The following is a 21239-nucleotide window of genomic DNA, read 5'->3' as shown; positions in this document are numbered from 1 at the left end:
TGTTGTATTAGCTAACTATTTTATTCAACTAATTGTTTATGCATGTACTTAGTTATTTTTTGATTCATCTGAAAACCCAGTTTTATTAAGTAATCTGAATTTGAAATGAACTGAAATTTATTGAAATAAATTGAATTTGAAAAAACACAAACTTTGCCAGAGCGCCTACAACGTAGAAGCTATAAATGAAATCAGTTTATTTATACAAAACTTGCAGTTTTGTAAAACATCAGTGCAGTGCCTGATTCCAGCAATACTTATCATTAATGTACATGTACATATTAATGTAATGCATTAATGTGTGTTTTAGAATTAATTTTTGATATCAACTTGAGATGTTTTCATTGTGTCTTTTCAGCTTTTCCTCTAACTTGTGTCTGCCTTTTCTTACTGCCTCCCCACCTGGATGAGCAGAAGGTATTTTGACATTACGTCTCCTTGTTATTTGCTGGACATTGTTAAACATGTTATCTGGATGAAAGTCCTGTCCTGACTCACCAACCACACCAATCTGCACCTTACCCTTCCACAGATTAGGAACATATTTGTGATCCGTAAAAAAACGAATGAAAAAAAAACACACAATACATTTCCCTTGCATTTTTTGTATAAGAATAAAGGGAGTTACTGTTCCACAATGAAATAAATGTTCACCCATCGTTGTTCAATGCTTTCCAGGAATGTTAACAATGGACTGATGTTGAGATGCATGTGTACACTTGGATTCAGGGGCAGCTTTAGGTGGAAAAAACGTTTGGTGAAATATATACTTAGCACAGATGCAAACCAATTACATGTTGGATGCTTGAGATCCTGGAAGCCTGATCTTGACAAGGCACCACCCCACTAATAACACCCACAAGAAGCATGGGAGCATGTTCTCTGACATGCTAACGATCTCCTGGAGAACCACTCCCTGTTAAATCTGATTTATTTTCTTTTTCTCTCTCAGAGTTTTGGTTTATAACAATATCCTTGTGACTTTGCCAACCGACCCCAAGTGACCCATTGCCTCTAGCTGGACGGTATTGTGTAGTATTAACTGTGTGCTCCTCTCCTCTGTGAAGGACTTCTTGGGTCAGATGTTCTGTACGCTGGGGGAGATCATCGGCTCCACTGGCAGCAGGCTGGAAAGGACTCTCTCGTAAGTACAGCATTCACAAAACGTGAGCAGATATCAGAGCAGCATATCAGACAAGGGCTCTCTGGAACGATGGTGCTGGACATCGATCTTTCCAAAAAACATTCAAACACATCACTTGATGTCATCCAAAAAACACAGAAACAAACATGTATTATCGGCTATTGGTAGATTCACTAATAATCACATAATTTGTATTAACATTCTCGACGTTTGGTATCAAATAAACATTGCAGAATCCATGTCGTGAAACAGAGTAGTCAAGAGTCAAACTAGACCATTTACAAATGGAAGGACTTGTTTTCAACACTGACAGCCGCTAGGAACAGCGATGTGTGTGTTTGGTGACGAGGAGCCGTTCTTCTGGAACACATCTCTGTGTGATCACACGGTTTACAGTTGAGCTCATTCTGCTCAATATTTATTCATTGCCTACGACATTGGTCAACTTCAAATGAAAGAGCAAATGTGTTGAATAGAACAGTCATGTGATCATAGCTTTAAGGCCACGGCAAAATTGCATTGCAGGCCACACAGCAATCACTGTGACATGTTGGGGTAGCGCAGTATAGAATATCATTATTTGGGTTTGAAGCTTTGATTGAGGTTTTTGAATAAAACTATGAATGTTTGTTCTCACAAAAAAATGGGGAAAATATGATTTCATGTTATTGTGGTTCTATACATGTAATTCATGGTGCTGTTAGATTGCTGTAGAACGCCCAGTTAGGTATTTTCTTAAAGGCTAAACGGCAGTAAATAGGCATTGAGGCATTTTTTCAATACATTCGGAGGGAAACATGAAGAGATGATCATCGCTTGCCGTGTGTTTGAAAGAGAGAGTGATAGAGAGAGGGCAAGAGAAGGTGGCCTAGTGCATGCAATGTTTCTGTAAGTTATTCATAATAACAATGTGAATGTTAACATTATTCGGTACAGCCCTAGTAATGCATATGTTTTGGATCGTGATATCACAATGTGTAAGATAATAGCCTTAAACGCCCAGACACAGACTTGAGATCAAGCTTGAATAGAGGAAAATTGCTATTATTAATAAAACATTAAAACAAGTATTATATATATAAATACATTGTAAAACAACACTCTTTTGTAAATGTTTATTCACTGAACTTAAAGTGTAAAGCTTCCATCATTCTAAAGCTCTTTCAGCCGCCGACCCAACGATTGAAAGATATGAAAGTGTTACCGACGACCCGGCCCGATACGTACATTCACTACACGTCTTCTGTCTGTGCCAAAGAATTTGTTGGGTTGATTTAAATTGCTGTCGTAAATGTACACCGCTCAAATATTATGTTTGACTATTTCTTCAAAGTTGAATATTTATCTGAAAATCTGCACGTCAGTGTAAAACTGCTCTCTTAATAATAGATAATAGATAAAATAATAGAATATATGATTGTATTGAATTTTAGATTATAAATACATGTAACAGATGTACAAATAACATAGGCATCTGTTTGTATGTATACATATAATCTCATGGTAGTATCATGTCACTCAATAGTTGCCAAGATATATTACTCAAAATTAAAGTCAGGAGGATTCATCCTCTGGGGACCATGACTGTACAAAACCTGGCAATCGGAATCCAATAGTTGTTGAGACAATGACACTTTATATCCTTAATGGCTGAAAATCATGTAAGACCCAAAATAAATGTTTACTCATCAAGTAAAGCTGTGAGCCATCACATGCAATAATTGCACTCTGATGAAAGAACACTTTTAAACGTCAGTAGCAACTCATCTGCTGGGTGAACCGAAACATAATTTTCTTTTTTTTTCAGTTGATTCAGTTGGTTCTTTACTTTAGGATTCTAAAAGAAATGCAGCCGATCGTGTATCTTGAATCATAGAATCAGGATGTTTTCTTCAGTTCAATCAGGAGAGACTAGTTACGGAGAAACATAATTCATTACAGGATCTAATACAATTGCCTACAAATGAAATGTGCAAAGTCTTTGGCGATTGGACTCCATCCTGAATTAGGGTAAGCAACGGGGTAGTAATGCTGACATCTGCGCCAGCAGAATCCCCCAAAAAGAATTTACTTTGGCGTGACCAAATAAAGCCCCCCTAACCTACAGCCACGCGAAAGCCTAAGCCCCCCAGCAACCCACATCCCCTCACGCGGCGTATCCGGGTGAGGGGGAGCACACCCCCGTACTACCCCATACCCGAGTGAAGGGGGTTTAAGAAACAAAGTAAAAGACAGGAAAGGTCTCCAGGGACCGCAGAACAGGATACGGGGTCCCCAATGACCGCAGCAGCTAATAGTGCCGACTACAATCCTGCACTACTCAAAGCAGGATCCGAACAGATCCCGAAGAGTGACAGCGGGGTCCGGACAGACCGCAGGCCGCAGTCCGTCCGGGAAAGAGAGGTGTCATTTACAGTATGACCGGTCACAGATGGACCGCGAAACCAGAAAGGCCGGGAAAGAGAAGGTGACCTACTATGGAGGGACACGCTAAGACCGGCAAGTGTCAACTATGGCGGGTCACACCGACCGGCGAATACAGTACGTGCATGACCTCACCCAGGTCCCGAGCCTACCCTACTCGGACGTGTCCCGTCCAAGCCTGACGTTCCGCCGGAGCACGACTAGGACCAACGCCTGCCCCTCTGCCAGGACACGACCCGGTCGACGCCTGTCACCCTCGGACGGATCACGACCAGGACCAGAGCCTATCCTACTCTGCTGGGTCACCGCGACGACTGACGAACGTGCCAGACCTGACGAGCATCCTCATGGAAACCATTTAAAGTTAGACAACAACGCTGTGATTGGCTTAGGGAAACGCTCTGACAGGTTGGGTCATTCACGCCCCCCAATCAGCTGATGGAGTACCTGCTCTGAGACTACAGCCTGGCTCCTGAATGACCCAGCGAGTAACTATGGTCTTCCTTACTGAACTTACGCTTAAGCTACATTTAGTTAGTTAGTCAGACTTATTGACGTAAGAGATGGAGTTACTTCTTTCAATGCTGGAATCTCTTTCTGGATGGCGAGCACTTCTGCTCTGGAAATTGCTCATAACCCCTTCATTATCAATGCAGCTATCAAAGCCACACATCCTCTGAACGCTCCGAGTCTCTAGTTTGTGGGTGTGATTATCCTAGAGGTCATTTTATACAGTGATGTTTCACAAAATGGTATATATTTATTGGCTAGCTATGAGGACTGACTTCATCACACCTGAATACAACTGAGCTCATTGCATCCACAAGAGTCTCAGCTTTCCAGTCAAACTCCATTCAAGCAATTCAAAGAATGTTTAGGGACCCAGTATGCAGAAATATTCAAATACACCATCACCAGCGAAAACTGCTTGGTTTTTGCCCACAGACTGCATGAGATTATCATAAAGTGTCCGTGTCTGAAAGGAGAGACTCATGGGAACCATAGAACCTGTTTTTATTTTCATATTTTGAAGTAAGAGGTCAATAGGTTGAATATGGCAATGACAGTTTTTCCCCTCGCCAAGATTTTGCCTAACTTTAAAGCATTTCCCACCGCTTTCCCTCAAGCTAGCAGGACCTGGTTGGTACCAGTGGCTCCGTCATGATACCAACGACAAGCTTGAAACTCAAGGCAATGTGTGTTGCTACAATACCTACACCACTGGGGAAAAGATGCAGTTCTGAGGGAACTGTCACCTGTCTGCTTCTGATGGATCGATCACCATCACCTCGGCTGCTGACAGCACGTCTGTCACAGTGACAGCCTCCCTTCCCACCTCGGTTGGAGCGGAGCAGCATGCGGCGCGTTTGCCCGAGGCCGACAACGTCACACGAGATGAAGCTGCTATTTCACCAAGCCTCTTGATTATGTGCTTTTTGAGAGCCTGGAGGGCTTCCACAGGTTCTGCTCTATAATTAGATGGTCATCGAGCAGCCTGTGTGTGTGTGTGTGTGTGTGTGCGTGTTAGAAGCATGCTGATTTTGTTTTTGAGGAACACGTAGACACACCCAACACACCCCCAATATCCCAAAACTAACCTCTAATACAATGCCACTCCTTATGCCAGTAGAACTATTGCTTTAAACTAATGAGCGATTCTCTTTTGTCTCATATTTTGAGTTATTGGACATGTGGATGAGGACCAAAGTGGAATTATATCCCATGTCACACTGTATATTAATATAATTGATTGGTGAAAACCCACCGCTAAAATGAAAACATAAACAACGCCAACAGGGAAAGGAAAACTCCTCTTCAGAGTCATAAAACACACAGACCTAATGGTCAGCCACATATGAATTATATTCCCAGTCCGAGACCCTCCTCTGTTTGTCAAAGCTGATCGCTGCTGCTACTCCGATACTCTCATTTATCTTTGTTTGAGCCCGCTGGAGCATCTCCTAATTCAGACAGCCTGTCAATGGGAGGGAGAGGCTCTGGTGCCCTTGGATGCCATGGCTGGATTCTAACTTTGTTGTGTACGTGTGTGGGGAGGATAGTTGGCTGGGTCCAACCACGTGAAGCTACAGGAGGGACGTGGGTTGCGTTACTAAGAGGCAAGAGGTTATTGATTACAGGAGACTCCGGCCTGAATGGAAGTTACACTCACTTGGTAAACCAGCCAGATACAATAAAGCAGCTACATTGTTCACGTCAAACCAACGGATTTTACTCTCAATTCTTGAAATACCGCCGCTTGGTCAGTGGTCCTCAGCATCTGATACCGACACACCGAGGCGCTCTTTAGTGCCTGTATGAGACTTACCAGGCTTTCAACTAACAGCGAGCTCTAAGTCTACGACCCCGGGGAGGTGCCGAATTGAGGGGTGCTGTAAAGCTGTCCAAGCCGACCTCGAGCCAACCGCGGAGGAAATGTCGTTCTGAGGAGAGGTCCCACGAGGGGATCCTCCTCCCACACCGAGCGTCCGTCCCTGACGCGCTGAGTTGAGTCCTCGGACCCCACTCATGTGTAGGAATATTTTCAGCTTATAATGAAACTTATTTAACTTTGTTAATATGGTCCAAATCATTACTGAAAGTCATGCCGATGATAAAAGGACCATAAATCGTATTGAACAGCCAAATCAACCCCAAATATTCTGATCCAGGTACAGACATTTTACCACTGGATGCTTGTTTTTTGCCCAATATCGGCTACATCTCCGCCCCATCCTCGGGTTGTCAGATTTAAACACTATTATCACGTTGCATGAAGAAAACTCTGAGGATATATTTCTGACAGAGATGGAATTGACGTTGATCTTCTCATCTGACAGAAACATTGTGGATCCTAATAAGATATTCACATCCTGATTTCACAGACCTGCGTCTGCATGGATGACGGCCTTGACTTTAATTCGTATCTACACAAGCTCTCAATGAGGGAGCACGCCGACACATCCATTTCAACTTGACGTCTGAAAGCCTATACGGAAGTTATAAAAGTACATTGATCCTCATTTAATGGCAGACGGGTTTCCGAGGCAACTGAGAGCATTGAGTGGGTTCACAGCTGAAAAACCCAGCAAGGTGAGCCGTCTCTGTTCTCCTGTGCTCAAGATGGCATCAGGAGGATCTATTTTCAGACGCTGGGCGGAGAGAGGAAGAGAGCCCCGTGGCATTTAGAGCGTGGAGGACAGGATTACGAAGGGAAACCCACCTCGAGCAGCGAGTCACGACTCGCGCGCTTCTGTTTAGGCAGCTGAAGCACTGGCAGGCTGAAATGTGGGTCTGGTAACAGCAATCACCCACCTGCTGACCTCAACTGAACCGCCTCCTGCACTTTGGCGATGCACTCCACAGTCTAGTTCTGCTCAAAGGACTGAGGCTGCTGTGGCACTTGACACTTGGCTGAGACTCACTGGAAATAGACGTATTAAAGGTGCAGTGAGCGGCACATTTAGGATCTCCAAACAGACCACAATCTATGACATGGTTGTTGGCGAACACCAATTACTGACGAATTGGTTTGAATTCAAATGTGTCGTCTTCAGACCCAAGTTTTTATTAAAATTGTCACAATTAAATTAACAACAACAAAACGTTCCAGAAATAAATGTCCTTAACTATTATTTATTAATACTTGAACATTCAGAAACTCTGCTAATTTGTGTGTGTGTGTGTGTGTGTGTGTGTGTGTGTGTGTGTGTGTGTGTGTGTGTGTGTGTGTGTGTGTGTGTGTGTGTGTGTGAAACCACCCCAGTTCAACCATCGTCAGATTTGATTGAAATACCGCAGAATGCTGATGGGTGCAGAAATACGCTGCTCCGCCTCTTTGTAACTTAAAGCCGCTCAATTCAAAACGGCAACAAGAACACAAACACAAGCGAGAACATGACAAGAGCATTTTCATGTGAAATGAAAATATGATCATCAAACGTGTGTAAAACCCCAAGGCTTACTGTAGGATGTGGATTGAGAAAATAGGTTTTTAGGTCCTTTGGGTTTAAAGTGTACTGTGTAAAAGCAATTTTCAGCGGAGTTGTTTTCTGTATTGTTTGGAATCATGCACAAGTGAAGGTTCATTTCAGATTAAAAAAAAGTAATCTTTGATAAGAAGCCCTATGGAAAGTTGAATTTCACTGTTGCTATTTTATTGTACCACCCGCCGACATCAAGAGATATCTCAGAGAGCCATGACCTGCAATGATTGAATGGTACCCATAGCAACAAGCGTCGTCGGGTCCACCAGCAAAGCAGGTGTCTGTGAACACAGGAGGAGGACTCTGATACTATTATATATACATATACATATACGGCCAGTGAAATACTCGGGTTGTCCTTTACAGTTTAATTATTTCAGTGCTTAGCATAAAGTGCCTCTTTGACAGTAGCCTCTCATTCTGTGACCTTCACAGGATCAGCTCAGATTGAATATACAAATTATTGCGTGAGATTTTCTCTTCTTGCCGGCGACCTACATGCATACAAGAAGTTTGTTTTTTTTGCTCCGTAAATGATTTTGTTTCCTCCTCTCTTTTTATTGACACCACACACAACTGGGGCTTCGCTGCTCTCCATCAACTTCCCCTCTACTGTCTCACGTTGGTTCATCCCTTTCCCTGTGGTTAGTGTCATCTGCCCTCAGAAGTGATGGAGTGAATAGTGCAGGTGAGGGCGGCGGGAGGGCTTTTTAGTCCCTCTGAGCCGTAATTGATAGATGTTTTGCTCTCTGCCCTCCTGAGCTGTGGGGTCCGGCTCCGCCGATATCTCTTGACACACAGCCCCCTTCAATTGATTCCACTTTGCTCTTCAAATGCAATTTCTGACATGGTTGTGCCATTAATCTCAGCCAAACCCAACACTTCACATAGTATAGTCATCCGAGGCTTGACAAAATGACTATCAATGAGCAGCCCACATATCAGCTGGCACACGCTTGGCCTCTCCGATGTAAATCTCTTTCTATCGGCAGTCCGTCTAATTAAATATTCAAACGCCATATGCCGATGGATGCTTGATGTTTTTCCCAACCAGCGTGCCACTGATACAGCAAACTGGCATGAGCTCAGCGCTTTGATCCACCCCTATCACTCCTGCCTGTTAACAGAAACCTTGCATTCATTTGTCCCTTGGCTCCATGGCCCCGCTGGTTTTGGCCCACCCTGTGTTTAACATCAGCTCATCTGACACCAACCTGACGATTACCTTCCACCTGAAAAGCTTCTGATTTCGATCTAAAAGTAACATCAAAGCGTGCCGTTTTACCTTTGATATGTTGGATGAGTTTCGGCAGAGCAGGAAGTTTGTGTTTTGATGTGACTGTCGGCTGTGCAGGGGTGACTGTATTCTGAGGAGGTTGCCATTGAAAGGATGATTTGAGCTCCTGTGTGGGAGACTCAGTGTGGGGGAGTGTACGGTAAACCGTCAGCCAGAGCTGTAGCCGAGCAACAACCCAGGGTCATGGGAAGATGAGCTTTGAATTAAGCCCTCCTAGTAGAAGATTGAGTGGGGGATGGTTTCAGGGTGACGTGAAGTCTGTTTCCAGCTTTCTTACCTCTCTACCAATCTGTAGCTTGTCGGTATATTTTCCTGCTGCTATGTAATCCCAGATTGATCTAAACCAGGGGTTTATGGCACACCTCTGGTTTTGGGTCCCGGTTCAGAAAACAAGGACAGTAGAGAAAAACCTTTTTGTTCATTTATTTAGAAAATTATCAACATGCAACAGTTGCTCATTGGCCATAATTCTTACTTCATCAGTTAGGGCACACAAATACATGTTGTATCAATAAATAGCAACTGGTGAGCTTCCAAAATTTTTTGAGTAAACCTCACGATCCAGAATTTCTCATCACCGTGTGGGAGTAGTTGTTTGGGTCACAAGGGTACCCAAAGGATGGTGCATACCAAACTTCACGTACAGAACGGTTCAATACCAATACACATATGGTTACACCCCATCTAAACATAGAGTTTAACATTCAGGCCGTAATAATCTGCAAGGGGGCTCCTAATTATCCCCTAAAACACACATATCCTTCAACCCATTTTTCCCAGAACCGAACCACCAAATACTCCAACACTGGGACATTGTTTTCTCCAGGTTTTCTGTGAGACTCCCAAGAAGAAACAACAGCATCAGTCTCCACAGCAAATGCCCCAAAATGACATATGTTTACATTCAAGCGATCAAAATCTGTGGAGTGAAGAGGTTGGGGTGGATGGTCGGGTTAAAACAAGGGACCATGTGTTCATGTGAAACCGAAAACTTAATGTTGAGTTTTTTCTTTTCACCTAAACCATTGACTTTGGTTTCCTGAACCTAACCAAGTGGTTGTATTGCCGAACACTAAAGTTAATTGGTTTCCATGGTGGCGGCACGTCATTGTAACACATTTGCCGCCACCATGTAACGCGCTAGTAAGAGGTCATATTGAGATCACGTTGGGATTTTATCTTGTATCTGTTATTGTGGAGGCAAGTGTATACCAGAGCCTAAATAATGGTATTGTCATTCCCTAAATCACTTGTTATGCCAGACAGCCGTTGTGTTTTGAGATTTTTGATTAATTCGTAATATCTCAGGAACGCAAACAATCGCGATGCCGTAATTCTAGCTTTGGTCTGTTTTTTTTTTGTGTGAAATCCCAGTGAAGCTTTCAGGCAAAGTCCTGATCGTTCAAAAGAGAATCAATGCACCTAGGAACCAATTCCCCCACTCCTAATTCCAGCTATCCAACAATGCCTTGAGAAGCGATTCTCATTGAAAGTAAATCAGAGCATAGGGAATAAAGAGTCAGCACCCTCACTCAGTCTATATTTGCTTTGGTAGTTTCCATTATGGAGTAAAATGATGTGAAACACTTTCCTATGGACATGTTATTCTCATCTGCTTCCATAACTCTCGGCCAATCAACAGATCACTGCTATAACTTGCTACCCATCTATTTATTTCATATATGCATAATTAAATCTTCTCCAGTGCAGAGGATAGAGTCACGTTCCAGAAATAAATTATATCCAGCATCAATTTACAGCAGGAACAAGCTGTCGAGGTACTTTATTAAGATGTACGAGCTGGGGGGTTCTGAGCTAAATCAGTGGAGGAGGAAGGTGACAGCGTACCCCATCACCATCCCCAACCTCCTGCCAAAACACACGCCTGGTGTTCTCAACAGTGCTTTGTTTTTCATTTCCATTCTCATCTTTTGGTTTAGAGTCAGATGCTGAACATCTCAATGTATCATTTTGGTCGCATTCAGCCGGAATCTTTCCCGAAAGTTATTACACCGACTGACTGTGAAAGACAGTTAAATCACAATAGTCTGACTCAAAATGTCTGAGATGTTAGTTGCTGACTGGTATTTTTGTCATTTGCTGTTTCGTCTTTGCTCCCTCCGCTCTCAGCCTCAGAGACGTGCAGAGCGGCAACGTGGAGACTCGCTGCCTCTTAAGTTCCTGTAATTACATTCCACATGGAGATCACCTCTTAGCCCGGATAAGATTAAGATGCATATGAAATATGTTGTGGCTCCCCCTCATTCACATCGCCCACCCCCTGAGCATTTTCTAAATCTAGCCGTCTTAATTAAACCGTGCTCTCTCTGCAATCAGGAGAAGACCTTGGATTTATCAATTTGGATGAAACTTGAATTTCTTACTCTCTGGTCTCTTTACCAAACCTGAGCTGAAATATCACTTCAACTTCTGATGACAGACTGAGTGCAATACAGCACAATAAAGTGTGTCCCTCAGCTACCCGGCTGCGGTGTGCACCATTTAGGGTTCAATTTAATTTTGAATGATGTCTTTGCACATAAATAATAAAACACAGGAAGCAAGAGAGAAAAGTGGATGCAAACTGTGGAGGTGAGAAGAGGACAGCCAATGAGTTTTAAAACCATACAAGACTTTCAAGAACTGACAGCTCATAAGCCTCGCCCATTTTCAACCAGTGCTCCAACCACCAGACGAACAGCTTCTGACAGCTTTTGCAAGCCCTGCTTTCATTATGATAGGACTTGAAGATGGCGCCCATTCGTGTGAATGACCAATTTACCCAGCATACACCACGAATGTTTCTCTCTTCCTGGTTCGCTGTGGTTCCATACGTTGCACATTGTCCCTCCGTAACCAGTAAGTTAGGGAGGGACTTGTCGCTGATATTGACTGGCAACTATAGGCCCCCCTAACCAAATTTTAGATTGACATATTAACTACAGACTTGCCGACCTGTACACGTTTAGCATAGCACTTTCACAACGTGCGCTGGTACGAGTGGTTACTTTAAGGCACGCAAAAAGAGGCTCACTGTTGGTTTGTGGACTGTCGCTTCAAAGCCGTGAATTTGACTATTTGTCTGTCGCCATCTTGACTTCTTGCAGCCAATGAGCAGAGGTTACCATATTTGAAATGAGGAGGAGTGACATGGAGATGTCGTATACGGCTCTGGTAGCGGAAGCGACCTGTCAATTACAGTATCCCCACCCTAAAGCATACCCTGCTTTACGGTCTATTTTACTTTAAATTACCATAATTTACTAAATGAACATCATGCCGTATTGAAGACTTGAAACTAAAGATTGAGACCATAAACTCATGTTTACAATGTTTACTGAGGGAATAAATCAAAAGAGAAGTACAGTAATTTTCTCATAGACTTCTATATAACCAGAGGAGTCGCCCCCTGATGGACAGTAGAGAGAATGCAGGTTCAAGACACTTCCGCATCGGCTTCACTCGGCAGAACCGAGGGTTGCAGCCTGTGCAAAACATATGTGAATATCCCCGTAAACATCTATTTGGATTTTTATTTAACTTGAAAAACTCGTTTAATGTCAGTCTATGAATAATATTGAATTTAATAACATTTAATTCAGTAAAAACTGGGAATTAAGAAAGCAGTGTGGCAGTAGTTATATGAAATAAACTCACATTTAATTGAAACCTAGTAGGTCAGTGTTTCGCTCAAGGATGTTTAAGGTAATTGCATTTAGATAATTGATATGTATACCTCTTAATCCTGACTCATCCAGTGCGCTTTAGAATCTCTTGAGAACATTTGTATCAGACTGTGTCGTGTATTTTACACCTTGTCAGTGCTTCTGTTCATGCATTTTTCCTTCCGACCTTTCTCATCTCTGCAAGCAGGTTTTTTTGGCACATACAATGCTCAGCCTTGCATCGACACTCAACATAATTTCTTCAGTGGGGTGTCTGATCTTTGTCCAAATAGATAATTAGCTGGAGATGCCTTTGCGCGCCACCCACCGTCTCCTTTCACACCCGTGCTGTGAGGAGACGCTGGCAAAGAAAACTGATCCATTTCCACCAGCGGGCCCTGCTCCGGCTGGCTTCGGCGACGGCAAAGAACTCAAGGGCTTCTTGAGGGGTTTTCGTGGGGAGTCTTTTTGCCGGCTCGGGCTATTTATAGCGGCATTTACCCTGCAGGTGATCAGCATATTTTATTTAGGCTCACTCACTGCCTGACTGACTGGGTGGCACTGGGGCTGTGAATGTTCCCTTGTATCATTGCTGCATCCTTGTGTCTTCAGTTTGGATGATATTCATCCTGTTGTCATTCACAAGGCATATATAACAGCTAAAGTTCTCAAAGTAAAAAAACAATCCATTAATTTTTTACCACTCCCTGCAGCAGAGCAGCTCGATTGTCCGCTCCTGCTGGAGGATCCCCAAGGCGTTCCCAGGCTAGATAGAGTACATCCCTCTACCGTGTTCTGGGTCTTCCCCGGGGTCGCCCCACAAGTTGCATCCTGATTAGAACCAAATGCAACTCAAGCAAATGGATTATACCAGTGCTTTTCTAAAAGTACTGTGATTTTTACCCTTTGGATTTGTCCTGGCATATGTCCATGTCCATTACAGACCATAAATTACGTATATTTTAATAGTTAAAATGCCGACCTGAATTACAGAGGAGTACCGTGAATACCTTATTCCCCACTCCCCTTGTAATGTTCATCCTCTCCTATTGGGACTTTAGCCAAGTTTATTTCTACGGGCGGATTTTTACTCCAATTACAACTGACAGGAAGTTTTACCCCGTCTAGGCATTACTGACTACTTGTTAAAAGATATGTCTGGTGTTATTCTATATTTCTATTGTTGTCAACAAATCCCAAGGAAAGACAAACACATTCTAAATTCCCTACTCATTCTGGAGGGAAATTGTGCATTTGTTGGGGACTATTTTCAGCGGCGGATTAATCCACATTTGGTGCTGTAGTGAGTGCGTTTTGCAGCAGGATGGCGTATGTGGGGACTGGGGCCAAATAAACAACAGTGTGTGTGTTCAAGCTTCCTCCCATTCATCTAACCTCAACATTCAGTCTGTCCCTCCTGTCTGAACCATTAAGATGGATTGGTCATCAGAAGAACAACAAAACAGCCAGAGCGAAGTTTTGAGTAACGAAGAAAGACTATTTGCGAAAAGTAGTTTCAGAAAAGGGAATGAACATTTTCAGAGAGAAGAGCGAGAGAGAGAGAGCTGGAAGGCCTTCAAGAGTCTACTTTGCCAAGTAAAGTAATATTTCTCTTCCCCTCAGGCTCTCTCTCCTCTCGCTCTCTGTACCTACACCATAACAAAAGGCACCTTGCTAAGTGGAAAGCCCTTGAATGTGAGCGTTTTTCTCTGATCACACAGACGAGGTGCGCAGCTTTATGTCTTCTCTCGTTTTTTAAATCTCCGATATATTCCTCGCCGAGGGCTGGTGTAAGGGGCAAAACATAATTTTGTGTCTGTGACTGGACCATATGCCGGCTATAATCAGCTTGTGATCCCAGACAGGTGGCCATTATGATTCAGTGAAAATGTAAAAAAAAGAGCTGTTTCCAGCGATGTGAGGACGGGTAATCCCATCTCTCCAGTCCCTCGTTACAGTGCAGTACAATGCAGTTCTGTTCTGAGAGCAGCAACAAATCCAACTCGTCAACACCGGCAGGTCTCTTAAAGTCGTGTACGTCCTCATATCTAAATGACAGAAGTGGTCGATACGAGTGTCTATTTATTCTGCAATACTTAAAGTGGTTAATCGGGGTGTTACCAATCTTACAGCCATTTTTACAGCATCTTAGTTGGTCAGATCAATCATTCATGTGCATATTAAGGAGGGCTGGTGAAAGTACTTCATTACCAATGCAAAGGGTCAGAGACTCTGTTTCCCCATTCGACCTGCATACTCCGGTTGGCATGCCAATATGCCAGGATTCTTAAACCGCTGCCAGGCGTATAAGAATAACGACCTTTGACTCAATATCAGAAACAACTTTTGGTGAATTATTGTGTAAAAAGCCTGAGATCCGTCAATAAAAGTGGAGTTTTGCCTTTTATACGTTTAAGCTACTTCTTTCAAGGCATGAATACACAAATGCTTAGCCTCGAAGCCAAACTAGTTTTCTGTGCTACCAAAATATGAACACAAACGATCAAATACAATCCTCTCCAAGACTTTAGATATCACACGGTTTAGTGCAATTGGCCTATAATTATCCAGGTGCCTAACCCAGGCGTTGTCCTTGAAGCACAAGGTAACATAGAGTCTGGCAACAGTTCATGAGCCTTAAAACCAGTAAACCAAATGGCAAGAAGAGCTGTAACCTTTTGGACTTGCAGATATTTGGTGCTCTGCAGTGATTTGTTCAGAAGCCCTGGCTTCATTATCAGACAGCGGTGTTCTTTCTTGATGGACTTCTTTGGTTGTGAATCCCAATGTGTCACTGTTAACAACATCACCCACTTTGTAGGGATCTCTTTTCACACAATTAGAAAAGTTAGAGTCACGTTTCCTCCACAACTCTGGCATTTTATTGACTCCAGAAACCTCCTCTGCTGTGCACAATAGCAAGGTATCGCCGCTGTGCAGAGCTCTCATCTCTTCCAAAAGTCAGTGAGATTGTTACAAAGTAGCTTTTCAACAATAGTCCGCTCGCATAACTATGTTTCCAAATACAAACATGAGAAACCGCATATTTACAAAGCATTAGTGAGCTTTTTTGCAGTGCAACACAGGCCCCTGTCTGAGCATACCTGCCATAACTCAAGCCCTGGAAAATTCCGTAGCTTCTGCATGATGTGCAGCCAAATTGTGTTTCCAACCCGGCTTGATGTGTGCCTTTTATTAGCATCAGTAAAGTATGATTTACTGGCCTCATACACAGCTCCCACAATACCATTATACACAGAGGCTTTATGTGAGGAACCTAATTTTAATTTACATCAACACATACAGCTTTGGGTAGATACACATCACTCAAGAGGTCATTTGTTTTCCCTTAGCATCATCATCTAATTTAGCCTTACAGGCATTATTAACCTCATACGTCATCTCTGGAAGCCTTTCAACATCAAGAATCAGTACAACTGGTACATAATCCAACATGGATGTCTTTTAAAAAATGATCAATGGTCAAGCCATAAAATTCTTTCTCATATATGAATGAAACAACTATTTATCACATTCTGTAAGCAGTGCACCCTCCTGGTCCTGAACGGTAAACTCTGTCTCCCTGGAAACATGACAATGGCTTAATGGTCAACTGAGAGGTCATTTATCTTTTTTATTTTACCTTTTTTTTGGTTCACCACATAAGCATAGTTATGATCATTAAAACATTCGACTGATAGAAATTCTCACACATGAATTCCTCTTCCATCTCACATTCTGAAAGGATGTCACCTAATCCACCAAACAGAATTTCCCCTCTTGCATCCCAAGAGACAGGAACTCTCCTCCCTGTTGTAAAGGTCTGACCAAACACACTCAGCTTTTGTGCAACATGGATGGTGCTTAGAAGCCCAAGCTCTTAATTTTTTTAATTCAACCTTTTATGAAGAGACATAGAGAGACATAGAGAGACAGTCATGTTTAAAAGAGACAGCAGCAAGATGATAGGCCGTATGCAATGTAGGATAGAGGAGACCAGCTGATCTGAACAGCTGATATCATGATTGACAGCCCCGAGCAATGACAGTAAGGAAATGATGAGTGAGCATGCATGAGGAATGATTGGCAGATAGTTGAGAAATGAACGACAAGCCTAAGCACACAAGAGTTTAGTCCCCCTGACTGAATTTACATGAGAGCTTAATTTCTCTCTCACGTGACTTCCCAAGTTTCCAGCTGTACGTTTTTGTTTTACACATGTTTTTGAAGTCATGGACTACATGAGCTTGACGTTTCACAGGGTAGTAATGGGGCGACTGTGGCTCTGTGGTCCTTCAATCAGAGGATCAACGGTTTGATCTCCAGCTCCGCTAACCCATGTTGATGTGTCCTTTGACAAGACACTTAACCCCAAATTGCTCCCGTAGCTGTGCCTACGGTGTGTGAATGTGTGTATGAATGTTAGCTACTCCTGATGGGCAGGTGGAACCTTAGCCCTCCCATCAGTGTATGAATGGGTGTAAATTGGTGAATGATGACAAGTAGTGTGAAAGCACTTCGAATGGTCGGAAGACTAGAAGACAAGTGCAAGAAAAGTGCTATACAAGTTCTGGACCTCATGCGTAAAATTTGACAAGCGGCCCAAACGGTGCAATCATTCTAGTGAATCATGGAATAAGTGGCCCTGTCTGGGAAAAGTGTCTGAAGCATGTCATGGTGGTCTGTTACCAATGGCTTTAAATACCCACCTAGTCTGTTTGTGACTACAGGTGGAAGTACTATTCTGCATAGTCTCCAATGTGGATGTAATAGGTAGCCTAGCATGACCAGTAAAAAGAGGAGGAGCTGCCACATTTGGCTGTCTGTCTGACAGCAATTTCATTTGTTCTAATATTCAGATTCACAACTGGCTTATTCTTTTTATTCATGTTGCCACAAACAAAGCTTAATATTCTATCGCGACGTTGCTCCAATGCACACAGTTTGTCCTTTTGTATTACATTTGGCAGCTTTACTTACAAAAGGACAACGTCTCCTAATACAGCCTACATCATGTCTAAAGTGAGATCGATCGGCGTTAAATGTTGTTGATAATTATCTTTGGTACGCTCTTCAAGCTCATCTACTTTGAAGACCTTTGAAGAAGTGACAAAACACATTAGCAGAGAAACTTTCCTAATGTTCACACAGGGAATGACGAGCAAGAAGAAGCAATTAGTTACACAACACAAATGGGTTTGACCTTTAACTTTGAGACATTTAATTAATGTCTTCTAACAATGGCTGTAGTATTTTGCTAAGTCTCGCTATCTATAGAATTAAGAAGGAGACCCTCAAATAATAATACACAGCTCCCATTTTGTGTATTTTTGTTTTAGAACCGAAGGGATTATCGGTCTCTGCATTGTCTAAATAAAGTCATTCGGATATCTACTGTACAGCGGATGAGAAGCAGATGGTGCACCAAACCAATCGGCTTGTGTTTTACCATCCACACTTCTATCAGACTCAATGTAAAGCCTATCATTTTCTCAGTGCAAAAAATACATTTGATATAGAATAGAAATCTACTGAAGTGTCTCTGAGATCAGCACAATCCGTCCACTCTCTCTGGCCGTGTCTTCCCTTTGTCCCTGGAATACGTCTCTTGGTTACACAAGAGATATTTTATCAGAGAAATATTTTCCATTCTTACTTTCCAGCTCCTTATGAATGCATCGTCATCATGAGGTATGGAATCTTTTGCAAGTGTAATGCTCCTCTGCACATCAGTGAGAGTTATGTTTGGGCTACAAATAAAGCCGTACAATCATGAAGAGTTTGTGAATCCGCTTCTGGTCCGAGATCTGCTGTGGCTTCTACTGGAATCGGTTCATTAACATTGTCATCCAATATATATATATATATATATATATATATATATATATATATATATATATATATATATATATATATATGTGTGTGTCCAGGAACACATTTGAGTTGTTCATTTGATCTAATTGTTTAATGGTCTCTGTTAAGATCTTTTGAATAGGAGTCCTCTGGCAGTTGTTCTGGCAACACATATCTTGAATTTCTAGGGAATCCAACAAGGCATGAAATGCTCTGAGATGCAGGACGACTTCTTCTCTAATTACGCGCCTGCACTTTGGGCGCACATACATGTTGTACTTACCACATAACCTGGAGCTTAGACATGAGCGTGGACATGAACATGACAGCCAGCAGTTGGATAGGGTGCACAAGGTTTCAAACCGAATACATTTTGAACAGCTCGTCAGTTTCTGCAGGTCAGCTCTTCATCTCCAAGCGGAACAGCGAGCTTGTCAACTCTTCCGGTGATCAGTTACTGTTGAGCAGTTCCACTTGGGTGTCTGAGACATAACAAAGTATGTGTCTATTTGGTAGTAACGCAGATATGTGTCAGCTATCAACACATGTGTATGAAGAGCCTTTTATTCATTTCCAGGGCAGGTATGGCACAAAGTCATCCATCCTGTGTGCCACGAAAAGTCTCAGCCATACTGGATGTAGTACAGCAGACATGCAGCCAGTGCAGTCGCTGTAAAGTGGAGACACAGGAGGGAAGAACCACACTGACAGGACTGGATGCCAGGCTGGGCTTGAAACACTTAATCAGCTGTGAGGCAGCTCATACATCAACAACTGAGGTGTTGCTCTACATCAACTTTAAACCATACTCATGATGATCAGAAAACTGGACATTTGAGCAAAAATACCAATAGCTAACAGTCATTTAAAATCAATTGCAATAAAAGTGTGAGCGTACTTTTGTAGGTCACAGCTCAGCAGCATATCACTTTGTCAATGTCCACTCCGGGACAAATCAATCACATTCTGAAACACAGCAGCTATTTGATGAGTGCCACATGGCGGTCATATTTTATGATGTCTGCCAACATAATATAACACAGACCAAACATCTCGTTTTGATTTCTTAACACGTGACACACGAGTAATCATCAAAATAGCCATTGAAATAATTATAAATACTTAATTATTTAGAACTTTGTAGAAAAAATGACCTTTTGTCCAACTGTTTTCATTTATTATTACACATTTTTTGAAATTCATTAATGCCTAAAGCAGATCGTCGATAGAGCAATCTAAATAGAAAACATTTCAAATGATCCAGCTAAGAGTACGCTGCTGTGTTTTAAAGCACTTCATAAACAGTATATGACAGCTGTTAGAATAGCATCCAATTTGTCTTCATACTGGGTTAGCAGCGGGAAACCCTGTTCTGTGTCTTCCTCTGTCACTCTTTCCATCACCAACCCCCCTCCCGCCATACTTCACAGGAGCAGCAAAAGGAGGTCAGAGTGTCTCTGGAGATTTATTTCTGTTTCCTCACATCCAGCAAACAGCTCCCGCCAGCACCTCATAACCTCCAGTTAGCACATACACTACACTATACAGTCCATCTATTATTTATTAATCGGTGAGCGCACCGACGATATGATATCACAATCCCAAAGCCAATGCCGTGTTCTTGCCCCTCTTAATTGCCTCTATCCTAAAATAGCAGAGGTAAATATGCAGTCAGCTAAGACTGATGAAAGTTCAAATTCTCTCAAATGACAGCAGCTGCCCACATCAGGACATTAATTGCACCTCCTCGCTCCTCTTTCCTCCTACTCAGTCTTGGTGCCCGCAGCCATCGCCATTAGACATTTCCTTGAGTGTAATGAGGGTAATAAGCATAGCAGGGATTGCACCACTTACCGATTAACGCTGTATTTCACAGCTCCTCCTCGACACTCAACCTCAATGGACATTTATTATTGAAGGCAACCCAATAGCTTCTCGCTGGGCTTTGGGTCTAACCTAGATAGGATGCTGTCTCAACCACAGCTCTGTCCAGACTGCTCACTTTGGATCTGAGATGATACTATGCATATTGCATAAATCAATAGTGTGAAGGCTGAACTGCCATAGATTGCAGTGTGTGCCACTGGATGATAAACCTCAAAATGTATCATGCTGTTCAAATTATTTTCTTTTAATTGCAAAAAGCAAAGCATAAAAGTATGTGGGGAAGCTCGCATTGTCTAGGCGTACGTGTACCTCTGGAGGTACGTGAAGGCACTCCAGGTGGTACGTGAGATTTGTAAAAAAATATTTAAAATTAGCATCCATTAAAAAGTAGTTGTTTACTATATATTCAATACAATATAAGTGTAAGTTCATGAACTGAATTTGACATATTCTATATTAATTCAGACACTGATGGCACAGCGATGTGTATTATATATATATATTTTCAACCCAAAATGCTTTGCGCTGGTTAGGGGGTACTTTTTCACACGGGGTACATCACTGAAAAAAGGTTGAGAACCAGCGACCTAGGGGGGAGTGCCAGTATCTGCTTTTACTGTAATTGCAAAGGATACAGACGGTGAGTGTCAGTGAGTTTTTGGAATGTTTTAAGTGTCTAGATTCTGACCTGGTTTCTTTTTAAATAGTATTTTTCTGGTGTTTGAGTTTTTTCTTCCCATGGAACGCTCAGTGTTTGTATGTAGGCCAAACCAGCACGAAACTGGAAAGCTTCCAGAAAGAAAAACAATGGAAAATTTCTTCCTGTCTCCTCCCGTTCATTTTCCTGTTGTTTTATGCTCCAAAATTCCTCAATAATCTACTTAAGTATATTAGTGTAATTAGAGAATGACCCACAATGCACCCGTACTTCCAATTAAAAAGCTCTCCTCTCCTGCTGTGTGACATTTCTCGTCACATTTCGCACG

General features: G+C 42.4%; 1 protein-coding gene across 1 annotated transcript in view; it reads left to right on the top strand.

Moving 5' to 3' along the window:
* The window catches only part of LOC306737094 (copine-9-like), a gene marked incomplete at both ends in the record, with an annotated part of 123782 nt that overhangs the window by 45245 nt on the left and 57298 nt on the right, over positions 1–21239 (top strand). The window contains one exon of the mRNA XM_079218797.1: positions 1068–1144. Within this exon, the coding sequence (XP_079074923.1) occupies positions 1068–1144 (77 nt within the window). The remainder of the gene's footprint in view (positions 1–1067; positions 1145–21239) is intronic.

The sequence above is a fragment of the Taurulus bubalis genome (genome assembly GCF_910589615.1).
Source record: "Taurulus bubalis genome assembly, chromosome: 5".
In the NCBI taxonomy this organism is placed as follows: Eukaryota; Metazoa; Chordata; class Actinopteri; order Perciformes; family Cottidae; genus Taurulus; species Taurulus bubalis.
The sequence above is the reverse complement of the archived record's forward strand: the minus strand, read 5'-3'. Positions and strand labels throughout refer to the sequence as shown.